Genomic DNA, 24,531 nt, shown 5'->3' with positions numbered 1-24,531 from the left:
TAAAATTTATAGTATGCAACACGAATTAATCGTAAATGGATCATATATATTAATATCGTACATGGATCGCATATACATATATACTTTTTGGGCTCTGGATTGTTATTACATCTGACCTAAATATGAGTTCATTCTTCTCTCGGGTACCTATACTTTAATTAAATCACTGTTTTGCTACGAACTTTGGAAGAAATTTATTCTGATTATTAATTTCTTGTATCGCCGAGAATTCGGTAAGTACACATAGGCTGAGTACTGGCTTGGGCTCAGCATTGCGAAGACTGTGTTACTTGGAAGGTGACTGCAGCTAGCATCATGTCGAAATCGGTAACGATTTTCGCTTGTCACACCAAAGCACATCAGGGCAATATGCATGGAGCTCCCTCGCTCGCACTCTCAGTGAGAAAGAAAAGGACACGGCTATACTGCGAACAGCGCATGCGCGAGCATGTAGCTTTTCCGTTCTGCGGACTTGGCCTTTTTCGTGCAGTATGTATAATGAGCCAACTTTTGAACTCGGCTTCGGCTGAATTCGGTTTCTCTAGTGTTACTTCGTGGCCGACGCTTACCAACGGTTGTTTCTGGCGTCAGCGTACCGCTAATTCTCATTTCCGTTTTCGCGTTCGAAGCATTTACTAGGTGTTCGGTGCACGTGTTTGTTACTGGTCATTGAAAATAAGCGAAGTTATATTTAACTAAAACTCACGGCTGTTTGTATAAGCCACTTCGAAAAATAGTTCAATACAAAGAAATACGCATTATTGAATCACGCAGAAAATGGAGAACGGTAACGACGTGGCGAAGGCCCAAGAGCAGACCAACGCTACCGTAAGTGAGGTTAAAGATAACCCGGCTAAGGATACTCCGACCGGCGAGCAGAAAACTGGCGATGAACCCAACCCAGAACTTTTGGCTAAAGTCCGAAACCAGATTGAGGTAAGGCCATAACTTTTATTCTCGCAACAGTAAAACGTCGAATTTGTCCTTTACGAAGCCACATTAACCGCCCTCGGCTTCAGTCTCACCTAACCATCCCTATCCTTCACTAACCAAATCTCATTTGAATTGTCATCGTTACAAGTGCTGATGGATGAAGGCTTGTCTTAGAGTATGAATTTTTGTAATTGAATTATGCACCATCCTTGAATGTGAATAATTTACAGTTCTACTTCGGCGACGTGAACATGCAGCGGGACAAATTCTTGATAGAACAGTCCAAACTAGATGAGGGTTGGATTCCAATGTCAGTTCTGCTAAAGTTCAAGATGCTAGCATCGATGACCACTGATCTTGAAACTATTATCAAGGCGTTAGCTAGCAGTGAACTAATGGAAGTTTCCGAAGATAAGAAGAAGCTTCGACGCTCTCCTACTCATCCTCTACCAGTTTTTGATGAAGCCTACCGAAAAGCTCAAGAGGAGCGAACTGTGTATGTCAAAGGCTTTCCTCTGAACAACACAAATATTGAGAAACTCAAAGTATTTTTCCAGCCTTATGGACCTGTGGAAAACATTGTGGTAAGGACCGAAGTAACGAAATATTGCCTGTTCTATTGCAAGTCAATGAAATATCTGAAACTATTGATAAACGCAGATTAGTTGCAGTCAAAATTTATAATCCACACTCAATATTTCATGTATTAGACATACACTAGGAATTTTACATAGAATAATCAATAGCTAATATGATTGGTGTAATACCAGTGTTGGTCTCAGACATCATTTTCTTACGATTCCAATTATTTTTATTAACGTGTGTTGAGCATTGCGTTACATGATCGATCTAATAGTAAATATATGAGAATTAAGATAATGTTTTATCAAAATTTGCTGTCAAATGATGATGATATTGTGACAGAATATGCCATGAATGGGCCAGGGTTAAATAAATATACAGATTTTTCATCCATTCATCTCGCTGGAAGATGGGCTCTGGGGTTACAGTCTCCAAGTTATTAAATTGTTAAGTCTTGCAATAACGTATTGGTCTTAGCTGACCAGAGCGTACTTCCTAACATCTAAATGCCAGCAATACTACAAAGTTTAATCGAATGTTTTGCAAAAATATGGAATGGATTCTCATAAATACCCTTAAATAGGTTACGATGCATTGTACTCCAACCACCTAAAGAATCCATTACATAGACCAGGGCATGACGCCTTAAATCCAAGTGCTATCAAGTAAGAGTAATCAATGTTGTTGATGTCTCTTTTGCATTCGTGAGGTTTGGATTTGTCCAGGAAGGATCCCACAATTCGATTCTGTAATGCAAAATTTTCGGTTCCAATTATCAGTAGAATGAAGAAACCCCTTTTAATTCTGTTCACCGAAATTTTGACAATATTGAATAATGCTAGAATTAATCAGTTAACGCACTATACAGTTGTAATTTTGCGATGGAAATTGATTATGCAAAGTTTAGAGTTGCTGTGAGCAGCAGATCAAGAGCGACATTCGAAAAATTCCTCAATTGTTGGCTTTCCGATGCTCTTGACGTCTTTTTTAGCTTCCTTGGGGTCCAATTAATCCAATCAGTTTGTATCGATTCGATCGTAGAAAACAGCATTTTTTGCTCTAGAAATCGGTTAAAAGCAAGGATATTAATCTATTCTGAAATTTAAACTTGCCGAACACTAGAATCTTTGATTTCTCATCTGCTTGTTTTGTCATACTGTTATTATTATAGATGCGCAAGTACCAAGACAAGGAGAAAAAACTACAGTTCAAAGGTTCTATTTTTGTTCAATTCAAAACACTCGAACTTGCGACGAGTTTTATGGAGAAGGAGTCCCTCAAATACGAAGATACTGAACTGATAAGAAAATGGTCGTAAGTATTTTTTGTTTCTTTCTCTTTTTTCTCAATTCTATATGATTGGATGTCTTACTACTAATTGTAAAATGTAATCGTGTTTAGTCGTAAGGACATGGAAATCATTTTTCCTCCGTTCATGAGCCATATCGCCTGATCTATCTTATTGTAGGGATGTAGTATTTGTGGATAATGTTACTTCTTTTTTTTATATAGATCAGACTACTATATAGAGAAAACTAAAGAAAAGGAAGAAAGAAGACTGAAAAAGGCAGAGAAGACTGGCAAAAAAGGAGACAAAGTTTGTATTTTTCTTCAATCAATTAATCTATCTAATCTCCTTGAATAATTGAAATTATGATTCCATGAATGATATTCTAGATTTCATACTGTAATTATGTCTTAGGAAGCTGATGAGGCCGAAGGGGAAGAAGACACAGAGGATGGAGAGAAAGAAAAAGGTGAGAAAGGATTGCCCAAGGGGTCTGTGATCCATTTGTCTGGCCTTTCTGAAGAAACCACTCGAGAAGATATCAAGGAACGTCTAGGAGCCCTAGAAGGGAGAGTTGCATTCATAGATTTCAAAAAAGGTGACGTGGAGGGCTGGGCTCGACTTCAGGGTGATGAAGCAGCACTCCCAGTTTTCGAAAAGATGGAAAATGGGAAGGTGAGCGGTATATCTTTTTTGAACGCTCAAAAATGCAGATGAGTTTCAGCTCGACAATCCGTGGTATACACTGCGCTACTTTCAGCACAGCAGATACCGTAACTATATGAAATATAAATGTCACACAAATAGCGTTTATCAGTTTTTCTGACGTATCCGAAGTTTATAATTCGAAATATATTAACTGGAATATTGCTCTGTACTTTATAGCTTCTAATCAGTGGCAAAGAAGTAACTTGCAGGATTTTGGAAGGCGAAGAAGAGGACAAATACTTAGCAAAAGCCAAAGAGGAGATGGCAAATCTCCGACAGAAATATGACCACAAAGGAAAACGTGGCGGCCGAAGAGGCGGTGAGCAACATTATCATTCTTCGTTTTCTAGAAAATTTAGAGCCTTGGATGTTTATACACAACGTAAATCAATCATGTATTTCGCCAATAAATTTCAGTTACTAACCTATTTCAATTGAGAAAAATCAAGTCACCCTTCAGGCAGTATAATTGATTACGTACTATCGAAATTCAAGTAGTTTAAATGATGACTAGCCATGCTAATACTGAGAGATCTTCAGGATCTCGCTGAGTTGAAATTTTCTAAACGCACTGATGGAAACTACTATTTGAAGTGAGGCTCTTTACCTTACTCGATTACTGGGATACAACTCAATAATGCGTTACGTATTTTTCATTTTCAGGCCGAGGCGGATACAGAGGTGGACGCAAAAGGAGAAACAGCCCAAATCGAGATAAGCAACAGCCTCCAGCAAAGAAGGTCGCAGCGGCCGAGTAACTGACTCTCATACAACAGGCAAGTTAACACCGTCGTTAGAGAGGAGTCGTGAATCATATAAATATCTATATATAATATATTATATATAAATATAAAATATACTACATTACAACAATGTAATAACTTCATTGGCGATGTATAGTATTTTTTCAAATCTCGAGACACCTTCAAATAATTTGAAGACAAAAATATTATTGAAGACTGCATTCATTTGAGTTTATTGTGGCGAATATGACCGCCGCGTTTGCCATTCTGCTTCCTTCCTTTGTTTATTATGTATCGTTCATAATATATTAGGATAATGTATTAATTTAACAGAATGTAATTAAAAGTTGGCTTATATTTCTTATACATGACCTGCACAGTTACTTATTGTTGACCTACTTCTCTTGCAACGAAATCCCGGTGAGGTTTGATCTGGTTTTAACCAGGTATGTACATGTGCCCGGTTTTCGGCATGAAGGTTTAGTATTTTGACTCCCCTCCGCGATCATCATTCCAGAAAGCACACGCACGCGCACCCCCCCTCCCCCCCTCCAGTGGTATGGCGGAAATTAGAGATTAAAATAAATTATTTCAAATTCTCCGCTGTCAGTTTACATTCAAAAGACTTTGTATTTGCTTGTATGTACAGGATTTGATAATTAGCCTACCTAATTATACGTAGGACTTATTCGATTGACGTATTATTTACATGATCGCGTTAGTATATTCGTCGTATATAATTATAATCTATATTCATATGTATAGGAACACGCTTGGTGCAACTACCCGGCGAAAAAAGCAGTTACTTAAGAAATAGGGGGAAAACAACGTGTAATATTCGGAACTTCAATACCAAATTATAAACGCATAGGTGCATATGCAAGTTCGTATTTATCGCGTCATTAAAATTTACGTCGGAGACTAAATGATATCAACAAAATGTCGCAGGTACAAAAACGGCCTATACAACCAGCCAAATTGCGACTTTTGAATAGCTCGACATCAATGTTCAGAAACATCTCTCATAATTGGAAGAAAGACAGCGATTTTAGCTTCGTACAATTCACCCTACTACAGAATTATTTAACTGCATTTACTCACAAAATAATATTAAAATTAACAATCACAATTACAATTTCCCACCTATGCCTTTATAATCAGTGATATATTTATTAGTATGTTGTATACATATACTATAGGCTGTCGGCAGTTTCTTTAATTTCTGTAACCTACCAATTTGGTTTTCGGATATTTCAGTTAAGAAAAACAGTATTTAAATTCTGTAGATAATAGACATTGCGACACCCTGTATATGTGTGCGATCTCTTATAATATAAATTTCTTAACTCTGTTATCTTTTGGACAGCATGTATAAAATCCGCAGTAATATCAACGAGCTATGAGCCTGGAATTTACCAAAAATAATTCCAGTGTTTCATTTTTCACGTGCAACGAATTTCTGCGCATATGAGATGATGAACAAAAAATGCAATATTCCAAGGAAACTAGCACAAAGTGCCATAAGTGTATCAAAACAATACTCATGATGTTCATTTATAAATATTATTGACCAAAAGAAATCGAAAACTATCAGATTTAACACATGTTCTATGTTCTTTAATAAACGTCTGTAAACGACTCAACGTTGACGAGTTGAACAGCGCTGAAAATTGTCCAAAATCACTCGTATAGAAAACAAGTATCATTTATGACGGCGAATGAATTCCCTAGCAAATTTTTACATTCGTAAACGCAACGTATCATACTTGAATACAGACTATACAAACTAATAAAATAAATAAGAATTTAATATTTCCAGCGCACTTTATAAAATACGCACACAATGAATGCAACCATAATAATCATTCTCTCCATTATTTTCATACAGTCTAACAACGTTCTTAAAACCTCCCACGTACTTTCAATATAAGAACAGTGCTCACATGACCCAATCACAAATGGAAAAAATTACTACCCAATGGCCGAACTAACTAATACTAATTGCAGACAAAGGAGCATTATCAAACATAAAAATTTATATAGGAACGTTGTAAGGGTTGCTACATAAATGAGAATTCAAATCTGTTCGCTTTCTCGACTATCAGGTCATTTTTTGTTTATCTAAATCTGACGATTAGTAGAGAATTCAGCCCTAATAAGTCCTAGAAGATCTCAAAAAATGTGGTTAGCTTTGAAAAGTTGTCAGTGAGAGAACGTTAGCGGAATGGTTTTCAATAATGAATATTTTTCCAAAAATGGGCCAAACAGCAAGAATTTTTCAACTTGTAATCGAAATCATTTCATTAAGTTCAATGGAAGGCCTGCTTTTTCCGAAGATCACAATTTCTCGAAAAAAAAAACCAGATCATATTAAACAAATCAAATTGACACGAAACAAACAAACCTAAATCGAAAACTAGATATATATACACACACAACATACGCGCACGCGTAGGAGTAAATATATATATATATATACACACGTGTATTTGTTTTGTTTCAAATTTACCCACAAATCTAAAGAAAAATACATTTGTCCGAAAGATCGCACAGTGGAATATTCTTGCAGTATAATCAGTCTTGAGAGTAATTCGTTGCCGCTTGCGGTACGAGCTGATCGTAGGGTGATCGTGCTGCCGGTTGAGGATAATTCAGAGGTCTTGATAGCCATGGATGTCGGACAACATCTTCTCCGTGCGGACGTTCTGCAGGTTCCTTCCTCAGCAGAGCCTTGACCAGGCACCGAGCCCTCGGACTGAGTCCTTCAGGAACGATGAATTGTCCACGTGATATTTTAGCGAATAAAGAAGCGTGCTCGGCGTCGTTAAAGGGATACCGACCGACGAGCATTGTGTAGAGAAGAACCCCAAGCGACCAAATGTCAGCTGCTTTTCCGGAGTACGCACGTCCGGAGCGTAAAACTTCCGGTGCAACGTACGCCGGACATCCTCTCCGGTCAGCAAGTTTATCATTGTCGTCTTCGACGATCACAGCATCCTCCAAACTTTCCAAACGTAATTTCGTCCTGCAAGCAAAAAATTAACATGATTTTCAGTAACTTGTTCATCACCTGCTTTCTAAGATTCCTTATGCAACTTTAAAGCATTTAAAGTACAGCTTACTAAATACTTCATCAATTTTAAATAGGTACATCCTTTCGGGTTTTATAGTTATCGTCGCGAGTAACCGTCGCTCCAATCAACAAAATTATAGATAATTTTTTTCTCTGTTTCGATTTGTATTATTTCGGGGACAACTTCTCGTACTATTCCCAACAACGCATTTACTATATGAGGAAGTGGAAACGACGAAAATAGTTAATTTTCCCAATTGTAGAAAAACATTCATCAATGATGAAATGTGTAACAGGATTTAGTATGGTTGCAGATAATTTTCACACCACTATCCAGTTGACAACAACATACATTAACAAAATATTGTGAAATAATTTCTCAGTTCAGTTTATGTTAAAAGTAGTTTCATAGTATCACGTAATTTCGTTACAATAATTATTTTGAATGATTTTCTAACAAAAAAACCGTAATATGTTTCCTTCATAAATTCAAGATTTCAATCATTTTACAACCAAATATTAACGTCCTTATGTATTTCACTGTATATTCCGTTGTTGGTATTGTTTTTTTTTTCAGAAAATTATTAGATCACAGTGAAAGGACAAAAAAATATAAAATATTAAATGTTCTAAATATTTTTCATCCTTGAGATATCGATCGCAAATTACAAAGGAATCGAATAACTAAATCTTTAAAACGCTTACTTATTGTAAAAAGCATTCATACGTTTCTTTAATACTCGTTTGCTTAAAAACAGTAAAAATTTTATTCTGCGTGAAAAGATAAAAAATAATATCCCGTATACGTATAGTATATAGGTACCTATATTACGATATATAATTCTGTTTTCGAAGTGGCACAAACGGTATTCGTAGCGGTCGTTTCACTTCAAGTGCTGCCGTTGGTGCTGCTACTGCTGCTGCTCGAGTTTTGGACATGCGTGATATGGTATGAAATAGTTTAAAGTAGATACAATTTGAATATTAAATATAAAAAATGAAATTTTCTGCCGGTCACCGTCTCTGAATGATAACGTATGCAATTTTAATTGAAACGTTATTTCCTGCGTGACGTGATGGAAATAAAAAAAAAATTTCCTCGGTCCTCGAAACTTTTTCGTTCGTTACCAGACGTCGAATTAGTATAAAACTGATTTTTCCTTCTGTTGGTCGTCGATCGAAAAACAGTGTTAAAAAAAAACAGCTGTTAACTTTATAAATCATTCACATATATGGTACATAAATATACGTATGTTGTACACCTTCGCTGGCGTATTTCACCGACGCTGGTTTAAGAAACCCGTTACCAACTTGTGTGTGAGATACATGATTATTTAGCAAGAGCATCAATTGGGACATCGGCATAACATTCTGTTGGTAAATCGCTGCCGTGGTTGAGTACAGTATACGTATAGTATATGAATGAAGCAACTCGCAGCGTGTAACAGATAGAACGAAAGAGAGAAAGAGATGAACGAGAGATGGAAAGAAAGAGAGAGAGAGAGAGAGAGAGAAAGAGGAGAAAGAGATCGCAGAGGCGCCGATCAACGACACACAACGCGGAAGTTCGATATAACGCGCGTATCACAAGCATGCGGATGTATAATAATATGTCTATAGGGCAGGTATTAATAAGTAAACATATTCGACGGAGAATGATGCAGGATTTCAATAAAGTTGAAAAATCAACAATCCGTCGTATCAATGTGTAACATTACGGAATTTTTAATTCAGCCGTAATTTACACTCGAGTTTATATATTAATTATTCAACGTTCTTAAAAACTGTTTGATTGATTCTACCCGTGACTTATTGACCAACAGTAGCGTATACGTATCTAAAACTAGACTTGTTAACAGAGGATTTCATAGAGAATGTATATATAACACATATGTAGGTTACGTATTTTGTTGTCGTAAGAATATCGCTATAGCCGGCTTTACATATTTACATATAGGTACATGCATCGAAATGTTTTCCGTTGCGATACTTTTTCGTTTCACATGGTTGGTGGTATCTTTCACCGCGCGTAAGTCGACGCATAATCTCGACTTTTTAGTCATTTCCGCATATGGAAGTGTGCCCAAGTAATACATAGATATACGTATACGTATACTAATAAAGGACTTGAGAAAAAAATCGAAAAAATTCCGAGAAAGCTATAGAAAGTACGACAGGGTCGTCGGTTCATCAGTCGAACCAGTCAGTTAGTTAGTTAGTTATTTAGTTAGTTAGTCAGTCAGTCAGTCAGTCAATGCCCTCTGCAGTAAGATCGTCAATGTTTCATCACCCGGTTTATAAAGTACCTACACACAGGCAGGTATAACGCAGGCTTGTATCGTTAACGATATTCATATTCGGTATTCATCCCGTCGGGTAAGCGGGAGTTCTCGGATTGTAAATATGCCTACAAGACGGGACAACGATTCGAGAGAAATCTAGATATTTATAAATTCGAATTCCTATTCTTCCAGAAATTTTCTCACGTCAAACAATTATTGCATTGGCATAGCAACCGCGCGATAATGTTCGGAGAAAGGTAAAAAGAAATTAAAGAATCGATAGGAAGCTTAATAGCACGGTGACTTTGGTTTAACCATCCAGGATGATTTATGAAAATCGATTATAGCACACTTGTCATGACTTACATTATTGTAAGACGGACGAAAAATGTTCGTCGATCCGATCCAATAATAGTCGTAAATTTCGAAATAACGAATAAAGAGAATATAACACCGTTATACTGTGGAAATTATTAAACTATCGACACAATGTGGTTTCATATTTTTTCGATAATGAATCAATTCGAATTTTATATGCACACCTGGGACTTGCTCAATAAGGAAATTTGGAAAAAATGATTTAAAAAAGTGTCAAGAGTATCGCGTATTGATTTCGGCAAAAGATTAGGATTATTATAAAGAACACAAAATGATCCAATTACAGACTGATTCGCGTGAGATGCGGTAATTGTGAAATTATCAATATTCCCATGACGAATCGTTATTTCAAGTTACTTACATTGTATAAATACGTTACACGTGTGTCGAAATATGCGGACAAGTAATTGAAACGGTGAAAAATGAATCACGCTGTAGATATAATATCCTTGCGAATACCATTATAAAAGCTGCTTTCTTCGCAAACTTTCACCGGCGCGCGGTATATACCGATGCCCCGCGTATACTTATCGTCATCACGTCGTCGTCGTCGTGACTTGGGAGAGAGAGTTCAAGAACCTTAAGATACACATTGCGTTCCTTTTAATTCCGTGCATCCTATACCTATACACGCATACAAAATACCTGCGTATACACATTAATTATATTACACATTATACCTACGTAATATAACGATAAGCTGGTTTGCAACGTGCATGGGACTCGGTTCTCGTGAGTGTATTTGTAATGTGTAATACGCGGAATTGCCGCAAAACTCGGCCGCGCGTTTTGAACCTACATGTTTATAATAGAGATAAGGTACCGGTAGAACGTAGCGAATTTCGGACTACCCGTAACCGGTCACACCTACTTGTAGTAGTACAAAGTGTAACATTAACGTCCGTCGACTGACCGGGATTGCGAAATAGTTGAAATTCGTTCAACGTTACAGTTCTATGCCAGCAACACTATAGTACAATCATCCTACAACTTGTACACGTATACACGGCTGCGCGTTGTACGTTGGCATTTATCACCGTATAACTATTGCTATATATATATATATATACCCAAGATAAGACGATCGGACTCCCGACGAGGTATTTCTTGCTTTCATCTTGCAGTATATTGTATACATATTACACCTTATTACAGGGCGATGTGATATCAAGATCGGGAACGAACGATTTCATATCTTTAAACCGTAGTTACAAATGTTTTCATTACTGTTCATCTGGTTACTCACACACACGGCTATCCTTGTAACAAACTTTCGAGCATGATTAAAGCGACGGATTAGAAACAATCTGGGATCTTTTCATGTTATACACACGCTCCGAAGGGCGATAACAAAATCGCCATAATCCACGTCCACTCAAATTTTTCAGTCAAATTCAAGCCGAATTGCTCCTTTGACGTTTCAACTAGGTAGGTATATTTTATTTTCCGCGACTACAGCTTCCAGTCTAAATAGATATACATATACGGTACTATACCAGTATAGAAACGAAAAATCATTAGGGTAAATACTTAATTTGTCACGCCGAAGATGCGTGAGCGATAAGTAGTCAAAGTTGTAAATGTAACTTGCGTGTATCGCGTATATCAGGTAGGCATAGGTGTGCAAGTAAAACGTAGAAATCATTATACCTCGTCGTATAATCGGGGTCAAATAAATCATGCCCCCGATTCACCGCCCCGCGGGTATTATAGTGACCAAATTGCTATACCGTGTCCTATTTACCCATTCAACTTGGGTAGAGATAAAAAATTATGTGGGAGAGGATTCGGTGATACGTACTTCGTTCGGTAGATCATCAAATTTACATACGCATACGTACAACAGGAACTGCATGATTAGATTTAGGTGTGTATCAAGCTTATACCGTTTTCCTCAGTGACAATCTTTTAATCATCCAATTCATCGTTACCTGCAGGCGGAAAACATGAATTTCCTGCAACCGCGTTGCGCATGTTATACACGAGAAGAGACAGAATAATTGGAGAGATGTGGCTATCGCAGCGTGCGTGATAGAATATTTCCCCAATGACCAATACCTCGCGAGGGAGGAACTTTGACCGATATTCAATTACGTGTACGCGGGCGAATGCGTGATTTCGAATAAAAAGCAACCGCAGCAACGAGCAAGAAGCGACAAACACCGTTGTTAAAACGCGTTGCACTGCACGCGAGGATTAAACGCGCGTCCGGCGCTTCAAGAGTTTCCTAATTATGCGAGAGTTTCAAAACTCGCCGACTTACGTCAGTATGATACATAGTCGACGAACCAATATACGAATACGCCTGCATATGCGTACACGGTGTATGGGATGAATGCACAGTGTGTATATGTGTATAAACCACATGTGACACGCGTGTGCTTTTCAATACATATAACTTGCGACATCTCGCGCGACGAGAGATCACGTCGGGCGAGCGAACGAGAGAACAAACGAAAAGAACGTCGCCGCTGCCTAGCGAGAAAAGCGTGCAACGTATATAATATCAGAGAGCGTTAGCGCGTATATTGATAAGCCTATCGCAACGGAAAAATGTACGGCATCGCGTTACGGAATTTTTGAAATTCAAGCCGCAAGATGTCTTTTAAGAAAATTGAATTCGGATTACCTATAAAAAGAATATCGTTATAAGGCTATTACAATTAACTAGAGCGAGCATTCGGGAAGGATTATAGTCACTTTGAATCCGTGTATAGCGGAGAGTTTCAATTCTGATTCGAACCCGGACAAAGAACGTGACGAACATGAGATTCGCGTCTCACGGTCAATCACCTGTAAATAATAACGTACAGTTACATATTTGTTTATAAAATACAAAACAAGCATTTCGAGATCGATGCAAATAAAACAAAAGAAATAACAAATAGATCAAGACGAAGGTTGGTTGTGTGTAAGTAATATTGAGAATATACATACATGGGTGGATATTGGAATAAACGGAAATATGAGGAGAAAAAACACGGTATTTGTAGAAATTTCTTTGAAATCGGGATGAAGAATGCAATGAAATTTTATCGCGAAGCGGTGACAGGTAATTTTGCAATCCGCACAATATGTAATCACGTGAAATCAACAAGTCCAATATAAACTGAACACCAGAAATCGATTGAAATCGTTCCAAGTCATGAAGTCATTGGTTGCCAAAACCGGCGGCATGCGAGAGAACCGGAACGACTGCGCGAGATGCGAATCGACACAATGAGGAGATGACTTGAATAGGAATACAAAAAAAAAAAAAAAAGAAGAAGAACCTATTACAAAAATAAAAAGGAATCAATTGTTTGAAAATTCGCAAATTAAGAGGTACGCGCAGATCGAACGGTGCAATGGTTGCAAAATCTGTCCACATTATTACATAAATGTAAAAGGGGGGTAAAGTATATTCGCTTCTTTCGTTGGCGTTCCCTTGCGGTAGAACCAATATCTATATATATATATTATAATTCATCCATTAAACACGCATGCACACAAGTTCGTCGTCGTTTTACAGTGTGAGAACGGAATGCGAGCGAGTCTCTGGTGCAGTGGATGCTGATTTGCCAACACCGGCAACGACGGCAGCAGCAGCAGCAGCAGCAAGAGCTACAGATATAGTAGGTAGAAGGTAGGTAGGTAGGTAGGTAGGTACAGACTTGAAACGCCTCTGGCGCAAAGCGACGAAATGCACACTGCAGCAGTGCAGACGTGGATATATCAGGGTCCGAACGTTACCGCGAATGGTTGCAGTAGAGCACAATGACATTACGATTCCATCGAAAGACGTACGAATTGACAAAATCGACGAGCTGCATTTTCCTGCCGGATTCCTAACAGTCGATCTACCAAATTAGACGCCGCAGAGTGACCTGCCTATCCATACATACGGGTAATAATATCGGTGATGATCACGTTTCACGTGAACGCGTTCGTACCTTGCTTCGTCGGCGAATACGAATTTCCGTAATTTCAGGTCCCGTAAAACGACGCCGTTCTCGTGACAGGTTGAAACGGCCTTGGCAGCCTGTCTGAAGAGACGACGAGCCTCGGGCTCCCGCAGTCGTCTACGGGCTCTTACGTAGGCGTGAAGATCGCCGTGGTGTCCCTCGAGGAGAAGGTACCGTCGTCCACCAGGCGCGTCGACGACTCCAGCAATTCCACTCGCCGCCCCGGTTCCGTCGAGACGAAGATGCGCCTCGAGAAGGGCCTGACCTCCCTTGTCGCCGACAGTCAATGCCTGTAATAAGATAAGAAACCGATTGGTGACGACGCTTTGGAATGGTGATGATGATGATGATGATGAGGAAATCCAATTTTAACTCTGTACAGAGATGACGCGTGCCATTGCGTTATACTGATATACATATACATATACATATATATATATAAATTCATTTTTTTTGTTGTTTTTTTTTTCAAAATTTCACGATCGTACGATGTGTTATAACGATGTCATCGTTAAGTTCGTACGTATTACCTAACACGGTGTATAACAGTAGTGGTCGTTAATCGATTGTATATTGTACGAAAAACTTTTTATTTTCAATATTGCGACAACGTGCGAATCAGCCCCGTCAGCATTTTACGGGTTACAAACTTGGCTACATCCTTTCATCTTTACTTAACAATACATATATCTATCTTTTTACGCTTTACGCACTCTTATCTGTGCGGTGGGAAATTTTCTCATTCATCTTACGTAAGCGATCGTATATTAACCATATTGAGGAAAAAAATAAGACCATTTCTATAGACCATATTTCTAAACTTGTTCGGTTAAATTTTGGTCAATTGTGACCCTTTTGTTTTGACTATATATTGTACAGAGCTTGGGTTCATTTATACATACATAAATAAACGAATAGAACTGGTAACTTGAATTACTGTGCTGTTAAGGGCGTTGCCTAGCTAGAAAGCGCGGGCTACTCCGCTTCCCGCGTTAACCGTGGCGAGAGAGAGAGTAAGAAACAAGTGAGACGGAGCAACCGAGCTGTCGCCGGAGTGGGGCGGGTGACGCGGCTAGCCTCTTCCACCCCTCACGGGCATTCGGATTCAAATACTTTTAAACAGCCCAGTGTGCCGCGCTCGGCACGACGCAGTACCTGATGAATAATAGAAAAAAAAGAGACTCCTTTCAGATTACACTTGAAAAATTTACTAGTAATACAGAATTTAATAAGGAACCCAAAACCATTTTTTTTATAATTCAAAAACTTATCATTAATGAGGTAAAAATCGTCGAACATTTGAATTGTTTATAAAAATTGGGATTTGCAATAATGTTCAACATAACATTTTTTTTATGAAAGCTTATTCGTTCACCTTCCGAATGCACTGTAAATGATGTCTTTACGTCGAATAGAACCGGATATATGCGCGCTCCTTTTGCATCAAAATTGAATGATTGTCTGGTAACTTTCGAAAACAAACATAATTCGGACGAACACCAAAATGCGTATCGATTCTTTTTATCTTTATTTCATGTGAAAAGAAGTATGAATAGATTGAAAAAATACGAGGTCATTTTTTGATTGACGTGACGTAGAATTCCCCGTACGTATGATGATATAGATATACATTCTTAATATTTCAACAAAAATTATATTCACCGGCATCCGTATTTCTACGCAATGCGATCACGGGACTGGTAATAATCTAATAGCCGGTATTCATAGTCAGGTTCGATTTGTCGGACTGTCTTGAGTCAGCTCAAAGCATAAGCTTGATCGGCTGAGAGCTGTTCCTAATACAGTTTCGAAAATAATACGGAACTATTTATGAATACCGACCAGACGTCGTCACAGGTAATTTTAAATTGAAAATTGCAACGAATAGCTGTTAGCAAATTCATGATATAACAACGAATATATCATCAATCTCCCAGGTCTCACCACGTGGAGGTCGCTATCAAACAGAGACCCACCTAACCCGTCCCTACCTCCCAACCATGATCGGGTTTGCACCAAACAAATAAAAAATGATAAAAAATAATATAAAATGATGAAAGTGAAATTAAACTCGTTTAAACTTAATGAACATAATCACGAAATCTTTATGAAAAGTATCTGATAGAAATTAAATTGAAACAGTATAAGTGAAACATGACAGTAATCTCGATCGAGAAAATTGATATCATAACAAGGCATCGAGCATTGTATACATTATATGGCTAAATAAATTCTATAGAAAGCGCAACCTATGGAAAGTAGTACGTCACGAGTGCAGGTCACAGATAGTAATGAAAAAATAAGCTACAGAATATTTACATAATATATAGGTATATACGCAGTTTGGTCAGACTGCAAAAAGTATTCCTAGAATGAATAATCAGATATATAATTATAACGATATGACTAGCAAATTTTTGGCACAGTAATACACATAACTAACTAAACATAAATCACAGAAATATTGCACGTAAGGTATATACAAAGCTATTATATTTATGAACATATGTACATATATTTATATCACAGTTTTTTATCGTCTGTCGGTCGGGAATTTACTTTTTCTTACGCGCGGCCTTCTGGGCTTCGATGATTTGAGGGGGTTCGCGGATTGAGAGTTGTCGGGCGCGTCTAGAATCTACGATCTCGGGTAATAAACAAAAGTGAAAGAAATCTGCTAATTTATTCTCCATTTTTTCGGTCCAGAATTTATCGTCACGTTTTATTTTATCAAAAATCAATCCCTTTGGCGTCCAAACTATAAAATAGCACCACTTCCTATTTGTAATGTGTAGAAGACCTTGGACCTGATACATGTAATTATGAGAAAGATCTAACTTTGGTTTTCCATCGATTATTTTCACGAATTTAATTTTCTTTGACTCTATGCCCTCCATTGGAGTCAACTCTTTTGCCGATGCTGGACACTTGACTTCTACGACCGCGTCTTTACCTATAAGCCCATCCGGCGATGCCGCAAGGAAGGGTAACGCCTTGTCCACCACTAGACCACTGCTATCAACAGTAACAGAATGTTCGGCAGCGAACTGACCTATTGCTATGGGCTCTTTTTCTGTGCCCCACCTTGTATTTGAATTTCCATGGAAATCGCCGTAGCGGATGCGTTCTACTAATTTAGCACAAGATGTTCGTGGCCTTCGCTTACAAATTTCACCGAAAATTGAGGCAGTCAAACGCTTTCTTCTCTGTTCGTACCATGCGATTGACGAACTCTGCCCCATTGTTTGTCGCTCGATTTCCAATAGGTCCTCCGAATACAAGCTCTGCACGAATGTCCTTTGAGCAGACGCCAATTCATCCACCGACATGTCTGATTGCCGTGGACAAGCAGCATCTGGGCCATAGTCGGCGTCAGCGATCTGGGTCACGAAAGTTTTTTTGCTACCCTTAAAACCCTTTTTTCTAATTTTTATTGACCCCGTCTTATTTTCGCAATATTTTTTCGTGAATTTACCCACCCTTCCTGTCAATTTTTCCTGCACTAATACATGAAATTGTCCACCGGCATTCATTCTCATTACGGCAGAATCGCACCGAGCTCCATATGAATCGCGCAGGGCAAAGTTGACTCTTTTGCCACCTATAGCCTTGGCAACGTGTGAGTTGTATAACTCAGCTACGTTGTTATCCACGTCCCATATGAGGCTCGATGCATGCTCAATGAGTCGATACATTGCCGATTGAATCTCTTGGAAGACACCAGTCAATTTCATATCCTCGACCAGGTTAACTTCCCCTGGTTTGGGGTTACCGTCACAGAAGTAACCTCTCTCCGCACATGATCCATGTTCCCCGAAAACATGGTTCGGACTGTTTTTAATATCTTTGCGCAAATCCTCGACTCGAACGTAAAGTGGCTGATCAACTTGCCCTTTCCTGTAGCGAATTGCGGAAGTTACGGCATATCGTAGTCGCCTCAAGTTTTTGCGCAAATTATTACGTAGGATCACAGTACCAACCTTACGGTTGGTACAGAGATCCCGAAGTCGAGTTCCATAGACGCGGAGAACATGGTTGCGGCATTCAAATTTTTTGACAAGTGCTTCCGGTCCATACGGAAGCGCATCGATAAGTTTTCGGTGAACACTACTATCCCCATCCCCAATTAATTTATCGTATTTAATACCGTGCATTTCTACGCTACACTTAAAACCCTCGACGATAATGTCTGACTCCATCGCGGTACTAGAACCCGTCCAATTTTTCACACATTTATGTTCGCCTACAGATGCCTCGGTATCACCCCGCTTCCTATCACACGTTGAACAATATTTATTTCTTACCCCAATGAATAAAACTTTTCTGGTTTTGAATCCCACTATTACTGCTACACCTGATAGAGAGTCATATTTTGTCCTATACGATCTTTTTGCCCAAGACCCATCGGCGACAACCGCTATGCAAGGGTACCCGTCCTCGTCAACGTCACCCGCCTCACGGGCCAACCTAGCTTCTTCCCTACCTGCCTCTAGCATTTGCTCCCGTGAAATGTCGTGATACGTATCGCTAACTATCCTATGAAATTTTTTCCAAGTCTCTTTAGCCATACATGGCATATCTACCGATGCACTAATCTCTGCGAGTTGAGAAAAACCACCACCTGTGGACACTACACCGGATACTATAGCTGCATTGACGCTTGAGGAACCTGAACTAGAATTCTCTGACGTTATTGATTTGACTAAATTACACATACTACATTTGAAGGTGATGGTGGTAATGAATCCTGTCCGGCTTTCGGATATTGGACACATGTCTGCAAAAGTACAATCAAAAGGGGAGTGACGACCAATTTTTGTAATGCTATCTAAAAAATGCCTAATGTCTACTATTCTTCTCCCAGTCAACTCCAATGGGGGACTTGGTTCGGCCTTGGCATTACCGACTACAAGCAAATTTGAATTCATGTCTTCGACAACATTACTTTCGGTCGCAGGCTGGATACTCACGAAATCCTCCGCGGTGTTGTACTCAGTCGTCTCGTCGTCGTTTCTCGCGTACTGTATCGGAGATTCAGGCATTGTCTCCGAGCAAAACAAATCGGTATCCTGAAATTCGTCGGCAAGTACGACCTCATTAAACGGAGCAACATCTTCTGTTACCTCTTCCGCTGAAGTCATTACTTCGCGAACCATTTCTCCGTCGTTTTGTTGGCTCGCAGCAATTCTACACGTAAAAAAATTTGGCAATGCATGGACGCGAGAAAAAAATTTTAGCAATAAATTATAATGACCACAAATATAATCAGTAACCAAAATGACCAGGTCCCAGGAGACGGTGGATCGAAGAATGCCCAAATTTGCCGCGCAACGATAATTAGGGAATAGCAGATCAGGAATACTTTCACAGTATCACTGTTATATAATATATATATAGTAAATCTTATCGTCTTGTCATTTTTTTTTTTTTTTTCATTTAGTGGCACTTGTCGGGTCTTTTTAAAACAAGCACAAGAAAATACAAGTCGAGCCATATCAATGTTGTAATGGCAATATCGAAATGGGCCCGCCAAGTATCACGCACTGCAATTTTTTTTTTCTTCTCAATTTCAATTTTGGTTTCAATTTTTTTTTTTGTCATCATCAGTTATAGTATATCAAAATCATCATTGGTGTCTAAATAAATTATACTTGGCAGTAGTATCTGATTTGATAACAGTTTTGTGGGGTGGCTGTTTTGTAGGTAATGTATGCATGTATAATTACCCCAGAAGTACGTCAAGTTTATTTCTAAAAACAAAACGCGCGTATTTTAGTGGCCTAATACGTACGCGCCGTATTTACTTTGTATGGAAAATTCTGCCAGATACATTGTAATTTTACATCTCTAGATACCAGGTTCGATTCCTGGCTCTGTCGTTAATTTTTCGAAATCACCAGTTTTTCAAATTCATATCTCCCAACAATGAATTTTCTCGTAACTAATGATACTGCACATCCGCATATCATTTATTTAACCGCTTTGACCGTCTTGCGTGTGCTTCCCATCGGAAGCGTAAGATTCCAACATGTAAACATTAGACGGGGCCAAAAAAATTAACTATTTTTTTTTTTGAAAAATATATTGAGAATATCATTCAGTATGGCAAAAAAAAAATTTCATGAAATTTTAAGCCCTTAATATTAACTTTAAGAGGTCTATCATCGCTATTTTTGATTTTTAGTAATAATTTGATGTTTTACGTCAGAACTGTCGAAATATTGAAGTGAAAAAATTTATGTTCACTTATCCCTTTATAAAATTAAATTCCCTACAAAAAAGGTCTGATTATAGATTTTTGTCAGACAAGCCGTTTCCGAGTAATTAAGCTTAATAAATTGATATAATTTCTCGATTTGACTTTTTTAATTTGGAATTTCGTGACTAACGAATCAATGAATGTATAAAAAAGATCATGACAGATTCTTAAAGGAAATTGATTGTTCTACAAAAAAGATCTCTTAATATTTTTGCCTCAATTTAATTTTTCAAAAGTTATTCTCAATTAAAGTTAATATTAAGGGCTTAAAATTTCATGAAATTTTTTTTTTGCCATACTGAATGATATTCTCAATATATTTTTCAAAAAAAAAAAAATAGTTAATTTTTTTGGCCCAGTCTAGTAAACATTCATCTTCATACATTCTTAGATCGGGTGCTCAAGAAACGAAAACTTTCTATTTATTGTAATTTTACCTTGGATACTTGGGTAGTCACAATAAGTGATCAGAATATTCCTTATGATCGACAAAGTGTAAACACTAATGCAAATAGCCGAATAGTGATTTCGATCATTTAACCTGAACACGTAACAAATTGATGACACATTTTAGCGACTAATGCAAACCGGGCTAGTACCACACGTCACAACGCATTCTAGTTTATGTTTTCATACGTATAAAAAAACTTGAGAATGAATTTGTACTGCTATTATGAACAGCAATATCGGCTCTTGAAAGTACTTTCTTAGATCAAAGCCCTGCGATTGTTCGTACTCATGTGATTGAATCTCGAAGTCAGAGAGGGTGCGACATCAATCATATAAATAATTCAATTTACCTCATTTTTTCCCGAAATTTAGCCAAACTCTTTATGCCGGGTACTTTCTTCTTCTTCACAGACAGATTCCTTCTCTTCTTAGCCATCGCGGGAATAAATACTGACTCGAAATAATAAAAAACACGGTAGAAAAACACAAGCAAAAATAAAAGCGCGGAACACTATCCACGTGCCGAGGATAGGAACGAGGAGGATTCGAACGAGGGGAATTGTAGTGGGGGGGTTTGAGTCTACTCTCTTCGCCTGTAATTCGCATGGTCGCCGGCCAACGCGGTCGTGGCGCTAGCAGCCGCCCGCCTTTGGCGCGAAAAATTTGCTGTTTTATGCTTCGTGATTTTCCTTCTCATTTCTTCATTTTTGAAGATAATTAGGTTCTTAGGGAGTCATTTTGAAGATAAAGAATGGATCTGTGTCGCCGTTTTCGCCGAATTTCGAAAAAAAATTCACTGTCCGCTGTGTCTCACTTCAAAGATAACGTACTTTCAAGTACGTTTTTCGCAAATCTGAGAGCGAAATCGAAAATTCGGCAAAAACGGCGACACAGATCTATTCTTTATCTTCAAAATGACCCCCTAAGAACCTAATTATCTTCAAAAATGAGGAAATGAGAAGGAAAATCGTGAGTCTCTGTTCGCGCGCGCTCGTCGAGGCATAGGCAACGCCCTTAAACTTGACTCCATATAAAACGTCTAGTTATAAAATAATTCATGATGTACGATAATGATTGTATTGAACTGAAATATTTTTATCAAAATATATACGCATAGTTATATTTTGATGCTCATCGCTACACTTGTTATTCGTACACGATTCCTCATTTCCTTGTCACGCGATTTTAAAATCCTTAGAGTATTCTTTGGCAGGTATATCAAAAGTGCATGTGCAGCCTTGTGCATTGCGTGTAGTTTTTTTTCTTGTTTTTTATTTTTTCTCCAACGTTCCATCCATACCATTGACTAACGGAATTTTTAATATCCTTAATATCTTCATAATTATTTTTTAATTTTTGTCCTCTACGTAATCAATTCTTATAATGGGAGAGTGATATTGTTATTAGGCCGAGTTCGAGACGAGGTGGGTAGATAGGTGAGTATAGATGTATAACATACATGTATATAATCGAAGCGCGACTCTACACCATATCTTGCTGCAGCTTGGTCAATTCTTGCCCAATTGTTAACGAGCGTGCAGCAACCGTTGCCCGAAGGCGATGTAGAAAGAGGACTTTTATAAGATAATAGCCTATGCCTCACAAACTCTGCTGTGTACCCAGAGAGCTGTACCATACGTAAAATACGCAGCGGTATAAATCCGTACCAACGTGATGCAACGTGTGCCTCGTATATAGTCCGTCACATGTGTACATATGCACATACATCAGGAATGTATGCAGAAACGAAATTGTGGACGTGATGAAAAGAAAGGTTTAAACGGGAAAAAAATTCCTTATTTCCAATTACATATGAAAGAAAAGGTAGATATCGATAAAAGAAAAAAGAAAAAAGAAAAAAAAAAAAGAAGAAACAGGAACAGGAACTGGAACAAGAAAAAAAATATTACAACCGTACAATAAATCAGAATACGAACTCGCCTTCGAAGTTCAATTTATAAGCGTATCCGAACAATGAAACTGTAGCTACATTCACGCGGCATGAACGTGTAACGACACTTATGTACGATGTGAGTCAAACACGATTGACGGGAATTCGGGGATCGCAATCAAGGAGATGACGACAGTCGGTAAAATAATGGTCACGTCATCGACCGCGTCATGCACGTTGTAAGAATGCGATGGCGCTTTGTTTACTGCAACCTTAATCATACAAGCACCTAAAACTGCAAGACTGTATGCGTACGTACACGTGCATACTCTATGTACCACGTTTTCTATCAAATTTCAATAAACAACTGTGTGTACCTACATTGAGATAAACTATGTCTGGTACATATATATATACATATTGATGACCTCATCTTCTCTTTCGTGCATTGTTTCGCTGATTTCGAATGATAAAAAGAAAAAACAAAAAAGCTACACCTTCAAAATTTTTCTTATATCACATCTGAATCAATGTGTATAATAGAGGCAATTGTACCACACTATGTGTGTGTTACACAATGTGCGCATCAGAAGTCTTTCTTCATGACTGATAGCTGCGCGCGTACAAACATCCGTACACGCTAAAGGAACGTACGAAAATGACATTGAAATCATTTCTAATCACTGCGGTCGTTTGATCGTTATATTTGATAAGAATTGCAGGCTATCAAATCGATAAAAATTCTCAATATCGTTTCAGTTGACACGTTTCGACGGTGTAAAGACCAATGCAATGAAAATACATGAAACTCTACACAAGCTATTATATCATTAACAGCCATATTACAAAAAGACTACCGTGCCTACAGATTGAAACGAATTATTGCCAATTTTTGTTTCCATCCCTTCATTTACGCGCTTGAGTTTTTGCACCGTGCAAACGAATCTAACAGCTACAGGATTTACGTTTCATGTTTTTTCTCCCAACATATTATTATTGCGTTGTGTTTCAATGAACGGGCACCATCGGGTTTAAAAGGAAGTATATAACTCGCATTGTGCACAGCCCTGAGACACTTAAGGGCGCAAAGAAGGGGTGGGAGAGAGAGACAGACATTCGGGCTATTCGGCCTAGGAGATATTATATTATACATGCATATTATATATATGTGTACACAGAGGAATTTAATTCGCGGAATGTGCCACTCCTGTTGGTTTCAGCAGCGGAGTTTAATAATTGTTAGATCACCTAGTAACATGACGCTATATATGTGCCTATGTACAGACGATAAATACGTTGTGCAAATTGCGATATATATATATATGTCTACATATCTATGCATGTCCTCATGTGTAATATACACATCCAACAGAGGTGATGAAGAAACAAGAGCTGGCGACACACGCGCGTTATAATTGAAAATTTCATAACAACGAGGTGATAAGTTGCAATCGCTTGTCGTATGTGAGTAGGATATGTACACAATACGTTATTTGCATTTTTGACAGTTGGATTTTTTTCCTCTTTATTCTTTGTACCTTATTACCCTAATATTTCATTTTTACATACCTAGTGTGGACTTGTATAAACAAATCTCAAAGGATTCCAAAAATAGGGATCAAACGTATAGGTATACGTATGTGACGTATAACGTATAATATATTGCAATTCGTCCGATCTCTGCGCTGCATCGATACCTACTGCACAATAATTCTCGCAGAACAATACTCGATATAGTGTGTGCACACTTCGCATTACGTATCTTTGCATACGCATCTGCATACCCGTAATAACAATAACAATGATAATGGTAATCTCGAAGAAGCTAGTCAGGCGTCGCGCAATTATCGAGCGATAATGATTTGGCAAGATTCGATTCGATTGATTGTGAGCGAAGAAAATTTCAAGACGGAAGTGATTATCGCTCGCTTAGATCGGGAAAATGGTATCGTACTAGATGAGTCGTTACAAGTTATTGCGGAATACGGCGAAATAGACCT

At 38.2% G+C, this 24,531-nt stretch overlaps 2 protein-coding genes and 1 non-coding gene across 6 annotated transcripts in view; 2 read left to right on the top strand and 1 right to left on the bottom strand.

Annotated features, from left to right (window-relative positions):
• Nucleotides 1-511: 511 nt before the first annotated feature.
• On the top strand, nt 512-6,597 carry La (La autoantigen-like). Its single transcript, XM_046612028.2, has 7 exons — nt 512-936; nt 1,164-1,517; nt 2,687-2,829; nt 3,028-3,112; nt 3,218-3,478; nt 3,689-3,830; nt 4,175-6,597. The coding sequence occupies exons 1-7, from the start codon at nt 778-780 to the stop codon at nt 4,267-4,269; spliced, it is 1,239 nt and encodes a 412-aa protein (XP_046467984.1). The 5' UTR covers nt 512-777; the 3' UTR covers nt 4,270-6,597.
• LOC124213483 (small nucleolar RNA U6-53/MBII-28) lies at nt 4,010-4,091 on the top strand. The gene has a single exon (XR_006881889.1). It is a non-coding gene; the product is annotated as a small nucleolar RNA U6-53/MBII-28 (small nucleolar RNA).
• Nucleotides 4,865-24,531, bottom strand: part of trbl (tribbles) — a 28,853-nt gene continuing 9,186 nt past the window's right edge. For all 4 annotated transcript variants that reach the window (XM_046612030.2, XM_046612031.2, XM_046612029.2 and 1 more), the window contains exons 3-4: nt 13,920-14,221; nt 4,865-7,279 (exon numbers count right to left, since the gene is read on the bottom strand). In XM_046612030.2, coding sequence (XP_046467986.1) covers nt 6,829-7,279; nt 13,920-14,221 — 753 coding nt within the window. In that variant the 3' untranslated portion in view covers nt 4,865-6,828. The remainder of the gene's footprint in view (nt 7,280-13,919; nt 14,222-24,531) is intronic.

Source organism: Neodiprion pinetum, chromosome 2 (genome assembly GCF_021155775.2).
Source record: "Neodiprion pinetum isolate iyNeoPine1 chromosome 2, iyNeoPine1.2, whole genome shotgun sequence".
Lineage (NCBI taxonomy): Eukaryota > Metazoa > Arthropoda > Insecta > Hymenoptera > Diprionidae > Neodiprion > Neodiprion pinetum.
Note: the sequence above shows the minus strand (reverse complement) of the source record. Positions and strands in the feature narration are given on the sequence as shown.